Genomic DNA, 16,538 nt, shown 5'->3' with positions numbered 1-16,538 from the left:
CAGACCATAGTTCAGGAAGGAAGAAGACATGAGGAAATCCTTCTCTTTGGAGCCAGGGAGGAAATGCTGGGATTAATTTGCATTAGGGAAGACAGGTTTTTTTAAAATAAACTCCACTTGAATAATCATAGCAAGTTAAATCGAGCCGGTCTGGCCCCATGTTCAGTCCACCCAAAAGTATTACATTAATTCTTGCACCAACCCTGAATCAGTGATGGTCTTTAATGAGAGGGAGTTTAATCTCAAATCAGAGAAGTAACATGTCCAAGGTTAAACATCTGGGAAGCGGCTGAGCTGAATGAAATTCCAATGCAAGGTTTGTTGGTCACAAAACAAGAATTCTCACGGTCCCTCAGTTGTCTTCCTGCCAATAAAGCCTTTCCTCTTCCTTCCTTTTTTTCTTTCTTCTTCCTTCCCTTCCCTCCTTCCACAAGTCAACAGAGTGTCGTAGCTCTGGTCACTCAGAAGCAGACTTGAACTAAGGATTCAAGTACCAGTGACTCATTTAAAAAGGTCCAGGAGAAGCCAGTCAGGGAGTGGAGAAATTAGAAGAGGGTAGGGAAGAAGCCAACCAAAGAACAGTCACAGTCAAGTTTCAAATTCATCCCGAAACCATGGACATCTCTGGACCCAAAACTATCTCCAGCCCTCGAGGAAAAGGCACTAGGTTTTGTACTGTCCCACCAGTCATTGGCAGTGGCGTTAGGGTAAAAATCTTCCAGACATTTCTGCCTTTCAGAATGGAATCTTGGTAAACTCCAGCATCCAAGAGCATTTCTCTGAGCCAACATATGTGGCGATACCGCACAATCTCTTGTCTTATGCTCTTGTCCCTGCCTTCGCTATGTTCGCGTTGGGTGCAGGGTCACCAGCATGTTGACAGATATTTTAAGATGGATGACTATAATAAAATCGAGAAAGTTTGTGGGCCAACAGGGCATCTCTCAACACCCCACGCCCTTTCTCTTCCCTTTGCCAAGGATGTGATGTTTGCCTCAAAGCAGAAAGGTATGATGCTCGTTCATTTGCATACAAATCTTCCTTTTGTTCCTTCTCCAGTCTTAGCTCTAGCTCATTTTCAAAAGATATTCCTGCTAAATACCAGCCTTCATAATAAAAGCCAGATCTAAAATCCAACAAAGAAATTGCAACTTTGCCAGCAAAGAGTTTATCATCCCATTTTATTTTAAGGTACTAGGCTCACTTTTTAAAATTATTTCTTTACCACTTTCTCTTTAATTAGAAAAAAAAAAAAACATCATCAGTTTATTTCTTTCTGTTGAAATTCTTCCCTGAGCCTCTTCACTATAACCATCTCACTTCTGGTCTTTGGTGGCTTGATGGGACACGCATCTCCCTCTGGACTGGAAAAATTCTTCAACTTGGAATTGTCAAAGGCAAAATGCACCAGACGACCAAGGAGGTGATTTTGTTTCAATCTTCTGCAATAAGAAGAACACTTATTAATCAGAATGTCTCAGTGATAAGGAAGGGGGTCCTGAATTTAACAAAGGCTGCTGGTAAGCAAAGAAGTCATGTACATGTCCTGTGGAAATCATAAAGAAGGATGGAGAATGTCTTGTTTGAGTCACTGAGGGAATGAAAGGAGGCCCTATCTTGGAATATAGAAGAGTAAGGTGATCTTTTATGGTTAGCCATTTACTTGGGAAACCAAAGGTAAGGGTGTTTCTTACGCACCATTATTTTCTGGGAGTACAGGACTCAGGTAAAGTCCAACACTGTCGTAAAACATGACGCCGAAATTAGCCCATAAAGTTGGAAATTGTTACAAAAAAATTTTAAAGGGACTTTGCCATGAATATTTAATCCAGATAATATTAAACTAACATCTTAACTTCCAAAGCACTGCTAAACATTGAAGAGAAGGATTCCCGTGCTCCATACAGACCCGAACCAAGACTTTGAGAAGAGTTGGAGTCAACACTTGATTTTTTTTTTTCTCCTAGAGACTCTTGTGTTTGTAAGGATGGCCTCCCAGGTTTACCAGCTTTGGGTTTAGCTTTTATTGGTTCACCGGGGAGCTAGAGAAGACCGTGACTGCAGGGAAAGAGCTGAGAGAACAGGAGAGAAACCATGTGCAGAAGTCCAAGGATAACCATGATACCAAACTGCCTCCCCCGGAGTTAGGCTGCCATGAACTTGGACTTGGACTTCCTAAGCAGAAACCTTGACCTTTTGTCGATGGCTGGTCAGTCACCTCCTGTAACTATTCAGCAATCTAGACAAGGAGGTCAGTGTCTGAGCTATCAGGGCAGTTAAATCCAAGGGAAAAATCTAAACCTAACTCTAATTCGGTACAACAGGCATACGCAGCCCCTTCTCTGCTTGCTAGGGTGTAGGCGCGGCCTCCTTGAACTGCATCTTCAAGGTAGTCTTCATTTTACTGTGATGGTCCGCCCTCTGATCGCCCAGTCTTTCTCTTGCTCCTTCAGGACCACGGACTTAGCATGTGCTTGTATAGCATTCTAGAGTTCTTCCAGCCTTTCATCACTCTGGGTCCTTAGAGCAAGGGAGGGAGTATCTCTTCCACTCTGCCTATTTTGAATGAAGAAGCCGGGAATGTCACATGGCGGGTAAGCAGCTGAGCAAAAGAAACCTGGGTCTCCTGGGTGACATTGCTGAGATCCTTCCCCCTCTAGGCCATGTTCGCCTCTTGACTTATTTGCATGAATAAGTGGGGCTAGGAGACAGAAACGATCTTCTCTCTAATCATGGACTTCAGGTGCTCCTTGAGGAATATGTTTTATGCTCCGCCCCCCCATTATTTCACCTCCGAACAAAGAAGGTGCCATTGGGTTTGTCTAGCCAGGAATGATGCCTTTATCTGGAAAGGATGCTGCCTGTAGAGAAAACTCCTTTCCATTTTTTCCAAAGGTTAGAGAGAGAGAGAGAGAGAAGAAAAAAGAAAAGAAAAGAAACTTTTTAAATTTGTTTTCATTTAAATAGCCATGAGAATTGGGAATTCAAGATAATCAGTCGGTTATTTGCTAGTGGAATTTTCCTAGTAAGGAGAAAGAGTACTTAGACCCAAACTGTACACATTTCTTCCAAAATGTCATTCAACATCTATCTCTTTCCCAGATAGTGACAAACGTTCCATGTTCCCGTCAAAATGCCAGCTTTCAGCCCCAGCCTTCGCAATAAAAGCCAGGTCCAAAACCCACCAGCGAAGTGGCAACTTGGCCAGCAAAGAGTTTATCATCCCATTTTATTTTAAGGTGCCAGACTCACTTTTTCTTTTTATCTCCTTACCATTCTTCTCTTTCATTAAAAATATAATAATCATCAGTTTACTCTGTTCAGTTGAAATTCTTTCCTGAGACTTCTTCAGTAATACACATTTTTTTCTTTCCTAAAATATGATTATTTGGTGTTTCAAAAATAACTTGATAAAAAGAATACCCTTACTCACCTCACTTGCGATTCTAGTTTGGCCGAAGCTGTTAGCAACTGTGTGGTTCTCAATAATAAATATAAATATAGACAGACAGTTGCAATTATGTAACTTCTATTTGAGACAGAGATCCATTTTCTCTCTGGGTTTTCTTTCCTCTTCTTCACCATCGCCTCCACTTCTACCTAGAGGGCAGGGAGAGTTTATAGTCCAATAACACAGCCAAGGTATGCTACATGCAGTTATCAATATTAGTAAGATACAGATGTATCTGTCTTGTATTTGCACTTCCCTGAGGAAGCTGGGAGCATCATGACAAGGGACTCAATGGTTTGTATCTTAGATGTGGCCTGAGGATAAAGTGAGGACCCTGGGGGAGGTGAGAAACTGGGGGAATTTGTTGTGGGGGTAATAAATCCTACAGAGATTTAAAGGGGAGGCTCCTATGAATCAGGCACTGCTCTAGTGCTTTAAACAAATTATTCCATTTAACCTCACAAAAATACATACATACATACATACATAAATGACACTAGGTTTATGGGTATTAATATCATCTCCATTTTACAGATGGGAAAACTGAGGCTGATCGAGGGTAAATGACTTGCTACAGCCTCCCAGCCATTAGTAACAGAGCCAGGAGTCCAACCTGGATAACCTGACTCCAGAAAGCAAGCTCTGACGGGTTCAGAACGCTCTGGAGCATTCTGGGCCGTGGCATTCTCACTCAGATCATTGCTCTCCATGACGTCCCGGGGCAGCCCTCCTAGACCCACCAGGTTTCCAGAAATGAGCTGTGGTAGGGCTGTCCTGACCCACCCCCTTCTGCCACCGGAAGCAGACAGCCAGCTGTCTCTAGCAGAGTGAAGATAGCACTGCTCCCTGTGGCTCTTTTTGGTCACAGGGGCTTGCTGTTCTGTTTCTTGGCAATTCTGCATCTTCGTAGCACTCCTGTTAATTGCTTAGCACCCAAAATCCTGCAGCTGTTGCCAGGGTGCCTCCTTGGCCCCTTCCCACCATCATCCAAGACCCACACTGCAATCCCCGCCTCTGGATATCTCCCCCTGCGTCAGTGTGTGGTTGCTTCGACGAAGCCCCGAACTCACGCTGTGGCCTCCTTTCCTATCAAACACAACCCTCCCTAGTGTTTACAAAGAGAACATATAGACACAGACAGCAGTATGGTGACTACCAGAGGAAAATGGGGGGTGGGAGTGGGGAAGGTAAGAGAAGGGGGAAGTAAATGGTGATGACAGCTGACTTGATTGGGGTGGTGAACATGCAATACAATAGACAGGTGATGTGATGTGGAATTGTGCACCCGAAACCTATATAATTCTGTTAATCCATGTCATCCCAATAAATTCAATTAAAAGAAAATATACATCACATGCTAATGATGTCCGGGCCAGGAACCATGCTCTGCAGGTTATAGCATGGTCTCATTTAATGCCCCACCACCTCTGATGTGGGGACTATCATTGTCTTCCTTTACAGATGGGGAAGTGGGCCACAGGCCCTGACCCCAGGGCTATCAGTCTACAGAAGCTACTCTCTTACCACTGTGATCATGGTTACAGAGGTATTATTAACCATAACAGGAACAAAATAGGCTTCTGATACTCTTTTGGAGAAGAGAAAAAACTCACAAAATGAATTCAACTTTGCTGGCAGGTAAGCTTTAAGAGGGTTGGAGAGTTGTCCTGGATGCGTTGGACAGGACTCACCGCAGAGTAGGCACTCAGTAAAGTGTTTTGAATGAATAAAGGAATGGTTTATAGACTCACATTGGCTCACTTCTCTCTCAGCAAACAAATACTGTGTCGGGCCCTGGGCTAGAAGCTGGGGTTACAGAGATGAACAGGACACATTTTCATCCCAGGGGAAGTTCAGAGTCCAAGGCAGAAGGCATCTCCGATGCAGGTTGCTAAGCTAGAAGGAAGCCCAGAGAGGTGTACACATTGTATATATATCACCACACAGGGTTTTTGCAATAACAATAGGACAGGTCTCTAATTCAAGCTTTGACAACAAAGGTTGTCATTCCCCTGAAGAAGTTTATCCTTCCTTTCTTTACAGACTGAGGGGCAAAGAGTGGCTACAGGAACTCGGAATGTATAGGGTCTCACATACCCGGCCACCGTCCCGGATTCGTCTGTATGGAGAACAGCTGTGCACGTCTGATTTAATGAATTTGGTAGATTGCTATTTACAGGTGGCCAAGAATTATTCAATGGCTGCAGCAGGAGACTGCTGATAAACAGCCCTGGCTTCCCAGACCGTGATGGTATGTCAGGGCTTTGCCACCTTACAAATTACATAACAACGGGCAAATTAGCATTGATGAGGAATACTCGCACACAAGCCCTGGGTCTTCCTTTCCCTTTAAGTGCCTGCACTGGGAAAACTAGACCAGGCAACAGGCCATCAACTCCCAGAATGCAGAGAAAGGTGAGAGGAGAAGCCCCCAATTTACAAATTACTGGAGTGAGGAGATGCTACCTGGGTTGGGCTTGGGGCAAAAGAGGTACTCAGCAGGGTGGTGGGCCGGCCATTCCCCTTCGTGTTAGCCTTGGATTCAGACATGCCTGTATTCAGATGTCCGCTCATTGTTCAACACATAATTATGTTTTCCAAGCATCTCCTGGGTCCCATGCAGTGTTCTCTATGCCGGGAACATCGCAGTAAAAGCTTTGGGGGACTTGCATTCCATTAGACAATAAAAATAAAAGCAAACAAACAGCAAGAGCAAGAGCAGCAGGTAGTGAAGTGTGTCGCATCAGCAATTACACAGGATGATGGAGGGAGGGAGCACCTGGGAGGAGGGGAGGTGCCACACCAGTTAGAGGTGCAGGGGAGGCCCTCTGAGGGGGTGACTTGTGAAGACCCTGACTGGCAAAACCATCACACTTGAGGTTGAGCCTAGTGACACCATTGAGAATGTCAAAGCTACAATCCAAGATAAAGAGGGCATTCCACTTGATCAGCAACATCTGATTTTTGCGGGCAAACAGCTGGAGGATGGCCACGCTCTCTCAGACTACAATATTCAGAAAGAGTCCACCCTTCACTTGGTGCTTCGCCTTCGGGGTATAATTATTGAGCCCTCCCTCCGCCAGCTGGCCCAGAAATACAACTGTGACAAGATGATCTGCCGCAAGTGCTATGCCCACTTGCACCCCCGTGTGGTCAACTGCCGGAAGAAGCAGCGTGGCCACACCTACAATCTGCGCCCCAAGAAGAAGGTTAAATTAGGCCCCTCCTACCACCTCCATGGACCTGCAGGGCAGCCTTCTGCCTGAACCCCGTGACCCTAGGTCCTCAGTAAAGTTTCCCTTTCATTGACTGGAGCAGTAAAAAAAAAAAAAAAAAGTGTCTATGGCAAAATTTAAAATTGCCTGTGTGGCACACATCCACAGGTCACATTGTATTCTGCTCCAGGCAGAAAGAAAAACATGGGCGAGGTTTCGAAGTGTTAGAACAACGGGAAGTGTCCTTGTCCCGGAGGAGCCACTTGCTGGCTGTGTGAATTTGGGGGGTTCCGGGCACCCCTGGCGGTGAGAACAGTGTTCATCGCACTCTCCTTGTGTGGGTGTGGACAGGAATCCGTGAGAATGAATTTACATGAAGGAGTTCGTCTCACCTGCCGGTGGGTAGTGAAATAGAGTGGGTGGTCCTTGTGGCCATGAAGGCATCCCTTCTTCCTGAGAGTCAGAGCGTGTCTTAATTACTCTGTGGGTCTTGGTTGGCTGTCAGCCCATCTTCCCCTCCGCCCACAGGGCTGCATGTTCCTTCCGTCCGCTCCAGCACCCAGCTGCCAGGAACAGACATGTGCTGACTCCCTCTAGGCCCTTTTTTTTTTTTCAACTGCTGTAGCTCTTTCTAGACGTGAGCTCACTGAACAAGACCAAAGCCAATTTTCCTCAAAGAAACTTGCGGGTTTTAACTGTTGGACTGAAGTCTGGCTGGGAACTGAATGAGCTTGTCCAGCCTCGCTTGAAATTGGCTGTTTGGAACCAGCTGATAGAAGGGAGAAAGGACAGTTCCATGGAGAGATTTCAGTAGGATGTCACTCCTCCAGGGGTGGAGGCGGGGACAGGGGACAGCAGCTTTCTAGGGTCACTTTGGGACTCCGAATCCCTTCTAGGGGCTCTCCCCTGCTTATGCGCTGGAGCACTTTGGGGGTTTGTGGCAGCGGCCAAAGTGAGGACAATAATAACTGAAAGGGTGGTGGTGAGGTTTGAAGGAGCTGATTGGACTGTTTCATGAGCAATAGGTACTCAGCACACTGTAGTTTTTATCATTATCATTTCCATTTCCTCTGGTGTGGGAGGAAAGGGAGACTCATAATTTTTCTCCAGAGCATCATGGGCTTGGGGGGCCAGAACAATTTAGAGGGCTCTGCCCCAAACCCCATTCCTCATTCAGAAAATACCAATGGCTGCTGGTCTCCAAAGATCCTCTACGGAAAGACACTCTCTCCTGTGCTTCACAGACACTATCAATGTGTTATCCATTTGACAGAAGGGGAAACTAAGCCTCAGAGGTCCTGAGACTAGACCAGTTTTCATGAATAGCAAATTGGCAGAACCAGGACTCCAAAGCAAGAATTCTAAACATTCTATTCCTACCACCCAGAATCATCCCAGAACGACAGGTTGTCCTCTGCTTAAAACCTCCAGTGGCAGCAAATTCACTACCTCACAAGACATTTATTAATGTTTACTGGTTACAACTGGATACCACACTCTATTCCAAGGGCTTCTGTGCATTAACTCAATCAGTCCTGATTGTACACCTGCAAAGCAACGACTACTATTGCCCCACTTCCCAGGTGAGGTATCTTGGTTCACTAATTTGTCCCTAAGCGAATAAATGATAGTCTGGGACCTGCTATAACTGATGGCAAAGACCAGACCATAACTTGCCCTCTCTAGCCTAGGAAGAATTGCACAACTTGTATGCCTACAGGGATCCGCAAGAATCCAGTGGCTACCCTATACATTCATCCCTGTATCCAGTGGCCATGGTTGTTCCACATTTCCATCACTTCCCCATTTAGTAGAGGCCGCCTCAAAGCTTGCAAACCGGGAGAGCCTGCTTCCTGTGGCTTTCACCCTAAAGATGCCTCCAATCCTCTGTTGATAATAAGACAAACCCCAACCTAGAACAGAAGCTGTCTGCAAATGATCCATCAGCATTCCTAAGTAGGCCAGGCTGCTCCATTCACGATCGCCTCCTACCGTATGTGATAAGATGTGACGTATGGTGTTCATTTACTCCTCCATTCCCGCAGAAATATGGTGGGCACAATCAATTTCCCTGTTTGTTCTCTGCCCCACTGTTCCTGGGTTAAGTAGCCTGCTTTGTCTACATTTGTCAGTTGATACAAGCTTCTCCCTGCCATAGGCACCACTATTGATGAACGTTGTCAGAATATGGAGCCTTGAATAATGTGTATAAAGGATTCAACATGCAAAGTCTCCCTAGGAAGGGGAGGGGGTGAGTGGGGGTGGGGAGACGGGGTGTTATATGTTTTCTCTGTTGGAGCGCCTTCATTTACAAAGCATATTTGTCAAGTCTTTTGCTAAGAGTAATGCCACGGAGCAGCCTCCCATCATTCTTGTTAATGGGACTGTCTGTGTGTTACAGTAAACAGCTATAACTCTTCTGTTGGAGCCATTGTGCAGCAGGCGGAGTTTTTTCAGCATCCAATTAAGGGTGTCTCCAATTGCCAGCCAGGATCATGAGCACTGTGACTCAGCCATCGGGCACCCGGGCAGTGTGAAGGCTTCTCGGAGTGGAGAGTGAGCTGAGCAGGGTGAGTTGCCCTGCCTCCCCTCAGACGAGAGAATCTGGAGCCTGGCTCTAGCCCCAGACAACCTCCGCTGTCCTTTAAAGACCACCACATTGTGCTGGCTAAGCATTCAAAGATGTAAGCCTGGTATTCAAGGCTTTTCTCAGACTCTTATAGAAATTGGAGACCATACGAACTCCGGAGCAGGTCTACATGCATTCCAATTTCATCTCAGCTCTGTATTAGCTGTGTGACCTTGGGCAAGTTGCTTAACTTCTCTGAAACTTGGTCTCAAATGTGTTAAAAGGGACAAATCGTAGCACAGGCTTTATAGGGTTGTTCTGAGAATCAAATGAGACTATGTGACCCATAGTAAGCCACAACCATCATCATCATCATCATCATCATCATTTCCTGACCTTAGGCATGTCTCATTCCTCACCTCTCTGTGCCTAGTTGACCTGTATCCATTTTTTATATTTCATCTCAAACTCAACCTACTGATGACTGTAGTCAACAAGGATTATCCATTAATAATCATATGGGGAGGGGTATTATGTACCAGGGCCATGCATCCATCTCATAACAATGCTGTGGGGTAGATTCTATCTCCCCATTTTACAGATAAGAACACTCAGGTTTAGAAAGTTTCAATGGTTGACTGAAGGAGTCGTAGCCTTAAGGTGACATGATGAGAACTAGACACTAGGTCTGCCTGCATCCAGAGCCTACTGCCCCCACCTCCCTCAAGCCTAGGTATCAGCTCTCTGGGATCAGCTCTGCCCTTCTAACATGAATTACAACTTACAGTCATTGTCCTCTACCGTCTATTGGTCCCAAAGAAGTTTATGAGATTCTCAGTATGACAGAATGTCTCATTTTTATTCTATCACTTATTTATTTTTTAAATGTCTAAGATACTAAGACCCTGAGCTATTACTCAACCCACCTGCTCTGGCATTTTGTGGGCTGGGAAGCTAGGGAAGCTAACACATCATTGCAGGAGCTCACACATGCCGCTCACAAAGTCTATGGCGAAATCAGAATTAGAACCTAGATCCTCTGGTTTTTAATCCATTCCAAACATGCAGAGAGAGATGATCCGTACAAAGACGCTTACTTGTCTGTGTTGGTTTGAGGTTTGGTGGACAAGGATTAGATAGTCTTAAATCACTTCCTCCTGTCTAATTTCCATTCCTCCCACTGCAGTCCTGTCACCTCCTTGTTTTTTCCAGAGAGCTGGAAAGTGGCTGGTGCCTTCCTTCAGGCAAAGAACTTTCATGTTTACTCACTCAGTCCCCAGCAAACTGAGCACCGAATTTGTGACCTGTCTCTTCTTGGAAGCTGGGGAGGTGGTGATGGACAAAATACGGTCTTTATTTATAGGGTTCCTATAATGTATTTGAGAAGAGAGGACTGTGTGACAAGGTATGCACAATATAGAGGGACACATGCTGCAGCCGCCGCCACTGACAGCACACAGTGAGTGCCTAATGTGATGAGTGTCCTTTGAATTGCAGTGGGTGCATTAACCCAGTTACTCCTCAAAACCAGAGACAAGTGGTTTAGCATTCCTTTTATCAGATGAGATAAATAATGCACAGAAAGGCTTTTAAAATATCTCTTTGTTAAAGAAAGTACATACAAAATGCAATAGAACCATACAAAAAAAAAAGTGCCCAAATTTGGGAGGGATTTCCAGAAAGACCTAGTCATGTTGGAGATGATTATTTTTTAAAACGTAAAGGATTTTCCAAGAAAATGGGAAAGACTTCGGAGCAGAAGCCAGACGAAAGTATGCAGACAGCAGATACAAGAGAGTTCTAAGACACTCGGGCACAAAAGGGCATGACTCATCTGGGGAACTACTTGTATCTCTATGTTGCTGGTGTCTAATGCTCTAGGAGAGACTACTTCAAGGCAGGAACACGGTGAGGGCATCTCTCAACTTTTACTTCCCTGGGGCCATTTGTCCCTTTAGAAGTTTTATTGAGCACTTATTCTGTGCTGGACTCTGAGGTGACAGAGGTATATAAGACCCAACCTCTACCTACAAAAAGCTCCCAGTCTAGTGGGACAGCAGATTACTATAAAGATGACATTGCAAATGCAGTGCTTGACATATTCCCGGGGCACTATGGGAATGCAGGTGCGAAGCAACAAAACCCAGACAACTCACAAAATGTGGCGTGTATGTTGATGTCGAATCTGACCAGGAGTAAGCCAGGTGTTACCTACATCTGAGCTCAAGGAGTGACAGGAGACAGGTGACAGAAAATCACACAACATGAGCAAAGGCACAGAGATAAGAAAGAGCCGCCATGGGCAGCAGCCTCTGCTGGTACAATCGCCACCTTCCCCTTTGGGCTTGTTCAGGTCTCTGCCCAAGGAGGACAGTCCCAACCCTAGGAAATGAGTCATGATTTGTCTGAGTCAATCAAGGTCAGGTCATGCAGTGATTGGTTCGGGCATGGGGTTCACTGGTGACTAATGGGGAAAATACTGTGCCCCTAAAAAGGAGTTAGACAAGGAAAAAATGTCCCCTTCCTTCCTGGGAGGACAGGAGACCTGAAGCTGTCCGGGTGTTGCACAATGATGTGAAGACAGGTTGGGAGGGGAAAGACCCACACTCGAAGGGAGGACGGGACAGATGGGAAGAACCTGTCACCTTGATGGAGTCCTAGTGCCTCCAAATGAACCAGCCCTAGAACTGTCCACCTGCGGACGTTTTATTATGTGAGATGTCAAAGGCCTGCATATCTTAAGCTTCTGTTGATTTGAATCATCTCTTCCTTGCAGCCCAAAGTGTCACATCTGCGAGGAAGTCCAAGCAACTAATTGTGGCCTGGCCTGGGAAGGTAGTCCTGGTTCTTGGGAAGCTCCCACGTTAAAGGAAAGTTTCATCACAAGGTCAGCAGGGAGAACGAGAGAGAGCGGGGAGTGTGGGGCTGCAGGAAATGAAGGTTTAATGTTTGTGTAAATTGAAAGAAGGAATCTACTTGGAAATGAGAAAAAGCAAGATTAAAATGGAAAACACAGCCCCAAAGCTATTAATACCCAACAGGTCCAAATTGAAAAATAAAAGCGATGGGTGAAGCATATAGTTCTCAAAATGAATTCGTGTCATAAACCATTAACATCAGCTCTACCTTATTACCTGTAATTCCGGAGAGGGGGCAGCACGCAGCGTAGGGAGGACGTCTGACTGGAGATCCGGGAGAGCTCTGCTCCCGGGCCAACCCAGGCCCCTCCATCCACAACCACCCTGCTCTGCGCATCATCCTCTTACCCCTCTCTGAGGCCCAGCCAGACCCCAAGCTGCCTTTGTCCCAGGGAAGGGCCAGCAAGTGCTATTGCCAAAAGATTCTAAAACCAAGAAAGCCCTTGCTAAAACATTATTTTTTTTTCTCCCTTTATGCATCTTCCCAACAACCTCCCAAACTGTGCTGTCCATGTTGATGCACGTTACTGTTCATGAGAAACATGTTAGCCCTGTCCTACCATCGGGTCTCAGTCAATAAATGTAACCTAAAGTGGGGGCAGATGCAGGAGAGATGGGGGGCGGGGGACTACAATCTTCTATGTCCTCATGATGCCCAACACCTGGCACAGTCAGCACCCACCACATAACCACTTTAGAGCCCTTCGTCCCTGGCATATCATAATATGTTGTGGTAATAACTGCTTGTGCTTTGGACATAGATGCAGATTCAAATCTTAGCTCGCCATCTGGGCAAGGACTTAGAATCACTGTTGTCTCAGCGTCCTGGGCCACAGTGTCAGGGTAAGCATGCCAAAGTCTCATGAGAGGTTGTGAGTACACAGACCAGTAGGAGCTCAATAAATGTTGCGTTTCCCAGACTCACCTCCCAAACCATCATGGCCGTTTTCTTCCCGAGCTCAAAAGGGTTGGCGTCCGTACAGCTCTAGAAAAGAGATATGATATTCACCTGGGGTCAGTTTCCATCTTTGAAAGTCTCCATCTTTTGTGGGCTGAGAGGATCCCTTGCAGAGAAGTATCTCCTAGAATATCATCTGCACAACAGACTCATGGTCACCCATAGTATATTCCAGGGGTTCCCAAACTATGGCCCGCGGGCCGCATGCGGCCCCCTGAGGCCATTTATCCGGCCCCCACCGCACTTCTGGAAGGGGCACCTCTTTCATTGGTGGTCAGTGAGAGGAGCATAGTTCCCATTGAAATACTGGTCAGTTTGTTGATTTAAATTTACTTCTTCTTGATTTTAAATATTGTATTTGTTCCCGTTTTGTTTTTTTACTTTAAAATAAGATATATGCAGTGTGCATAGGGATTTGTTCATAGTTTTTTTTATAGTCCGGCCCTCCAACGGTCTGAGGGACAGTGAACTGGCCCCCTGTGTAAAAAGTTTGGGGACCCCTGGTATATTCTATGGGTCTGTCCAACCATCAAAGGTGACCTTTCCTCAGTGCTCAATTTATTTACTCAGCAAATAACTCCTGTGTACTCCTCAAGTTGAGAAGACTCCTCCATAAGCTGTCTTTCTTCAAAATACATCTAAAACTGCTTCACTGTGCTAGCCCAAGCCACTCTCTTGCTCCATGGGGAACACTCAGTAGCTCTCGGGCTGGTGTCTCTGTGCCCACTCACTCCCCACTTCATTTCCTGACCACACAGTAGCCAGAGCTGTATTTTACCAACCCACTGCTCAAGACTCATCAACAGTTTCCCAATGTATTTCACCAGAAATCCAAAATCCTTAATCGGCCCTAACGTTCTTGTATAATCTCACCCAGTCTTCTTTCTCACCTAAGTGCATTTCCGGGTCTAAGTTGCAGTGTCGTCGCCTGTGATATCTAGATGATACTGGCTAAGGCTGAAGAAAGATTCAACAGGATAAAGCACAGAAGGCAGATTGGACCAGGCTGGACGTCTCTCCTGTGCCGTGGGATTTCTGAAAAAAATAGCTCCTCACCCAGCAGATGGGCTTTGTTTTCTACACATGATTACTCTTTCCTCAAATGGGGCTCTCTTGACACCCCAATTCTCCTTGTCTCTGCTAATCATGCTACTCAATACATATACATGCGCGCGCACACACACACACACATACACACACACACACACCCTCCTACTAAGACAGACAGACATGCTAGATTAGCTGCAGTAGAGTTAAGAGGAGCTTAAGCACCATGCCATTAGCAGCAAATGAATGTTCCTTGCACAGAGCTGCAGAACATATTAAATGGCTTCCACAATCCCCAAAACTCAAATGTTTGTCTCCTAGAAGGTCTTTCCCATGGAGACCACTGTCTTCTTCCACAAGCCCACTCTCAGCATCCAGCTCAAAGCCATGCTCTCCTCCCCAGCTGGCCCCAGCTCACCCTCAGGGATATAGAACCATGGCCTCTAGGCTCCACGGAGCAACCACCAAAAGATCCATGCACCTCTCTGCCCTCATCCTCAGCCTTAATGCCTAATTTTTTGGCCCAGAGCTCACGAAATGACTCAAACAAGCCACAGTTCATTGACCATCAATCTTCAGGTTGGAAGAGCACTCTAATTCTTCCTGCAACCTCCTCCCCCAATGAGAAGCCCAGTCTATTTATTCTTTCAGAGCAACTCTTCATGTTCGTTGTATCCAGTCAGCTTTAGAGATGTGACATCCTTCCTATTAGGCAATTCTTCATAATTATCTAAACTATATTTCTCAGTGGGGCAGCAGAGGAAATTAAGACTGAGATAGAATGTCTCTCGACTCAGTGCCTCTCTATCACTCAGAACATACCTCATTGGTTTGGGTCCCCCATGTTGCCTCATAGTACACACCTAACCCATGTCATCATTACATATTGCCTTTGAAGATACAGGAGCGGGTTATGAGCCACAGAACGCAGAAGCCACTAGAAGATAATAGAGCCAGAAAATGGATTTTTCCCCAGAATCTCCAAAAGGAATGCCACCCTACCAGCATCTTGATTTTAGCCCGGCAAGGCCATTGTAGACTTCTGACTACAATTATCATACAGCACTGTGAGATAATAAATTTGTGCTGTTTTAAGCCACTAAGTTTGTAGTCATTTGTTGCAGTAGACTTAGGACACTGACGCTGGTCCTGTTTCAAACGCACTCTAGCATAGTTCTGACCTTTTTCCTAAAATTGAGCCAGCCTGTCTTACATGCGGTTTTCCCCTCTCTTTCAGTTTATTCTCAGAGAAAGCCATTAAGGTTCAATCCCCATGTTGTCACAATAACAATCGCAACATAGTTTATGCTAGATACTGTGTTTCATGTGAATTACCCCCTTTCATCCTGACAACCATACTCCAGTGTGGTCATTATTGTCCCATATCACAGATGGGGAAATTGTGGTATGGAGTCCCCAAAGTTGTTAAGTGTTTACTTACATCCTTGGTCTCTCAGACTTCAAGTCTTGTGGACTCCTCACTAAGCTGCATACTCTGTGCTGTGTCCCTACCTGCACGTGCTCCTTCCTGTCTCCCGTGGCTACTCACCTCTCCACGTAGCAGATCTGAATCTATTTCTGTTACTCGGAGACCCAAGTGTGTTCTTACGGTGGTTCAGATTTCACAGATGGTGGATGACAGGGAAGATAACTTCCCAGAGCTTCAGTGTGGAGCAGGGATACCATGGAAACAGGTAAGAACAGCATGACTTGTTCCATTTTGACTCTATTTTAATTTGGATGGCTGGATATAAATCAGTTTCACATCTGACATCAACCACGACCATTGGGACAACCACTAGAGATTTATAGAGGCAAAAGGACTTGCCCAAGGCCACCAATTTGGACGGAAGCTGACCGGGGAATTGACTGCAGGTATTCCTGGCTGCAAAGCGTCCCTGCCTCCTGCCTTGATAAGTGTGCTGTAACTGACAGGGTGCTTGCGCTCCTACCGGGGGCTCTCAAGTTGGCAGTTGGCAAACCAGCTGCATCAGAATCACGGGGGAAGCTTTTAAAAGTACAGATTCCCCTGACCCATCTCTGAGATTTGATGCTGTTTATCCGGATCAGTGCCTGGGAATATGAAGGGAGTTTCTGTTATTTCTGTTTTCATTTTAAGCTTCTCATTGATTTCAAAGACCAGCCAGAGAAGGGAAACTCAGCACAGGCAGCAGCAGCAATACGTATATTCTTGAAAAGGTGAAATATGCGAAAACCTTAGTATCAAATAAAATCAGCAGGTCTCTCCTCAGAAGATCTGGGAAGAGAGCACAGCCCTGCCACGGGTGATGTCAGTGACTCACATGTGCGTGGTATAGAATCAGACAGGAGCATGGTGGAGAGATGTTCGGGACGCGCTCTGCTTCCCAGGAAGTTCTCT

At 45.8% G+C, this 16,538-nt stretch overlaps 1 protein-coding gene across 1 annotated transcript; it reads left to right on the top strand.

The window, feature by feature from the left end:
- The first annotated feature begins 2,587 nt into the window (after positions 1-2,587).
- On the top strand, positions 2,588-6,717 carry LOC136335723 (ubiquitin-ribosomal protein eL40 fusion protein-like). The gene is made up of 4 exons (XM_066276836.1): positions 2,588-2,594; positions 4,489-4,638; positions 5,631-5,702; positions 6,293-6,717. Exons 1-4 carry the CDS (start codon positions 2,588-2,590, stop codon positions 6,715-6,717), a joined length of 654 nt encoding a protein of 217 aa, XP_066132933.1.
- The last annotated feature ends 9,821 nt before the right edge of the window (positions 6,718-16,538 follow it).

The sequence above is a fragment of the Saccopteryx bilineata genome, chromosome 4, assembly GCF_036850765.1.
Source record: "Saccopteryx bilineata isolate mSacBil1 chromosome 4, mSacBil1_pri_phased_curated, whole genome shotgun sequence".
Lineage (NCBI taxonomy): Eukaryota > Metazoa > Chordata > Mammalia > Chiroptera > Emballonuridae > Saccopteryx > Saccopteryx bilineata.
Note: the sequence above shows the minus strand (reverse complement) of the source record. Positions and strands in the feature narration are given on the sequence as shown.

What these genes read in the sequence shown, in the direction of transcription:
- LOC136335723 (XM_066276836.1), top strand. An exon ending in GGGGGGTGGGAGTGGGGAAG is followed by an intron (nt 4,639 to 5,630) that starts GTAAGAGAAGGG and finishes TGCTATTTACAG; the next exon opens with GTGGCCAAGAATTATTCAAT. An exon ending in TGGCTTCCCAGACCGTGATG is followed by an intron (nt 5,703 to 6,292) that starts GTATGTCAGGGC and finishes TGAGGGGGTGAC; the next exon opens with TTGTGAAGACCCTGACTGGC.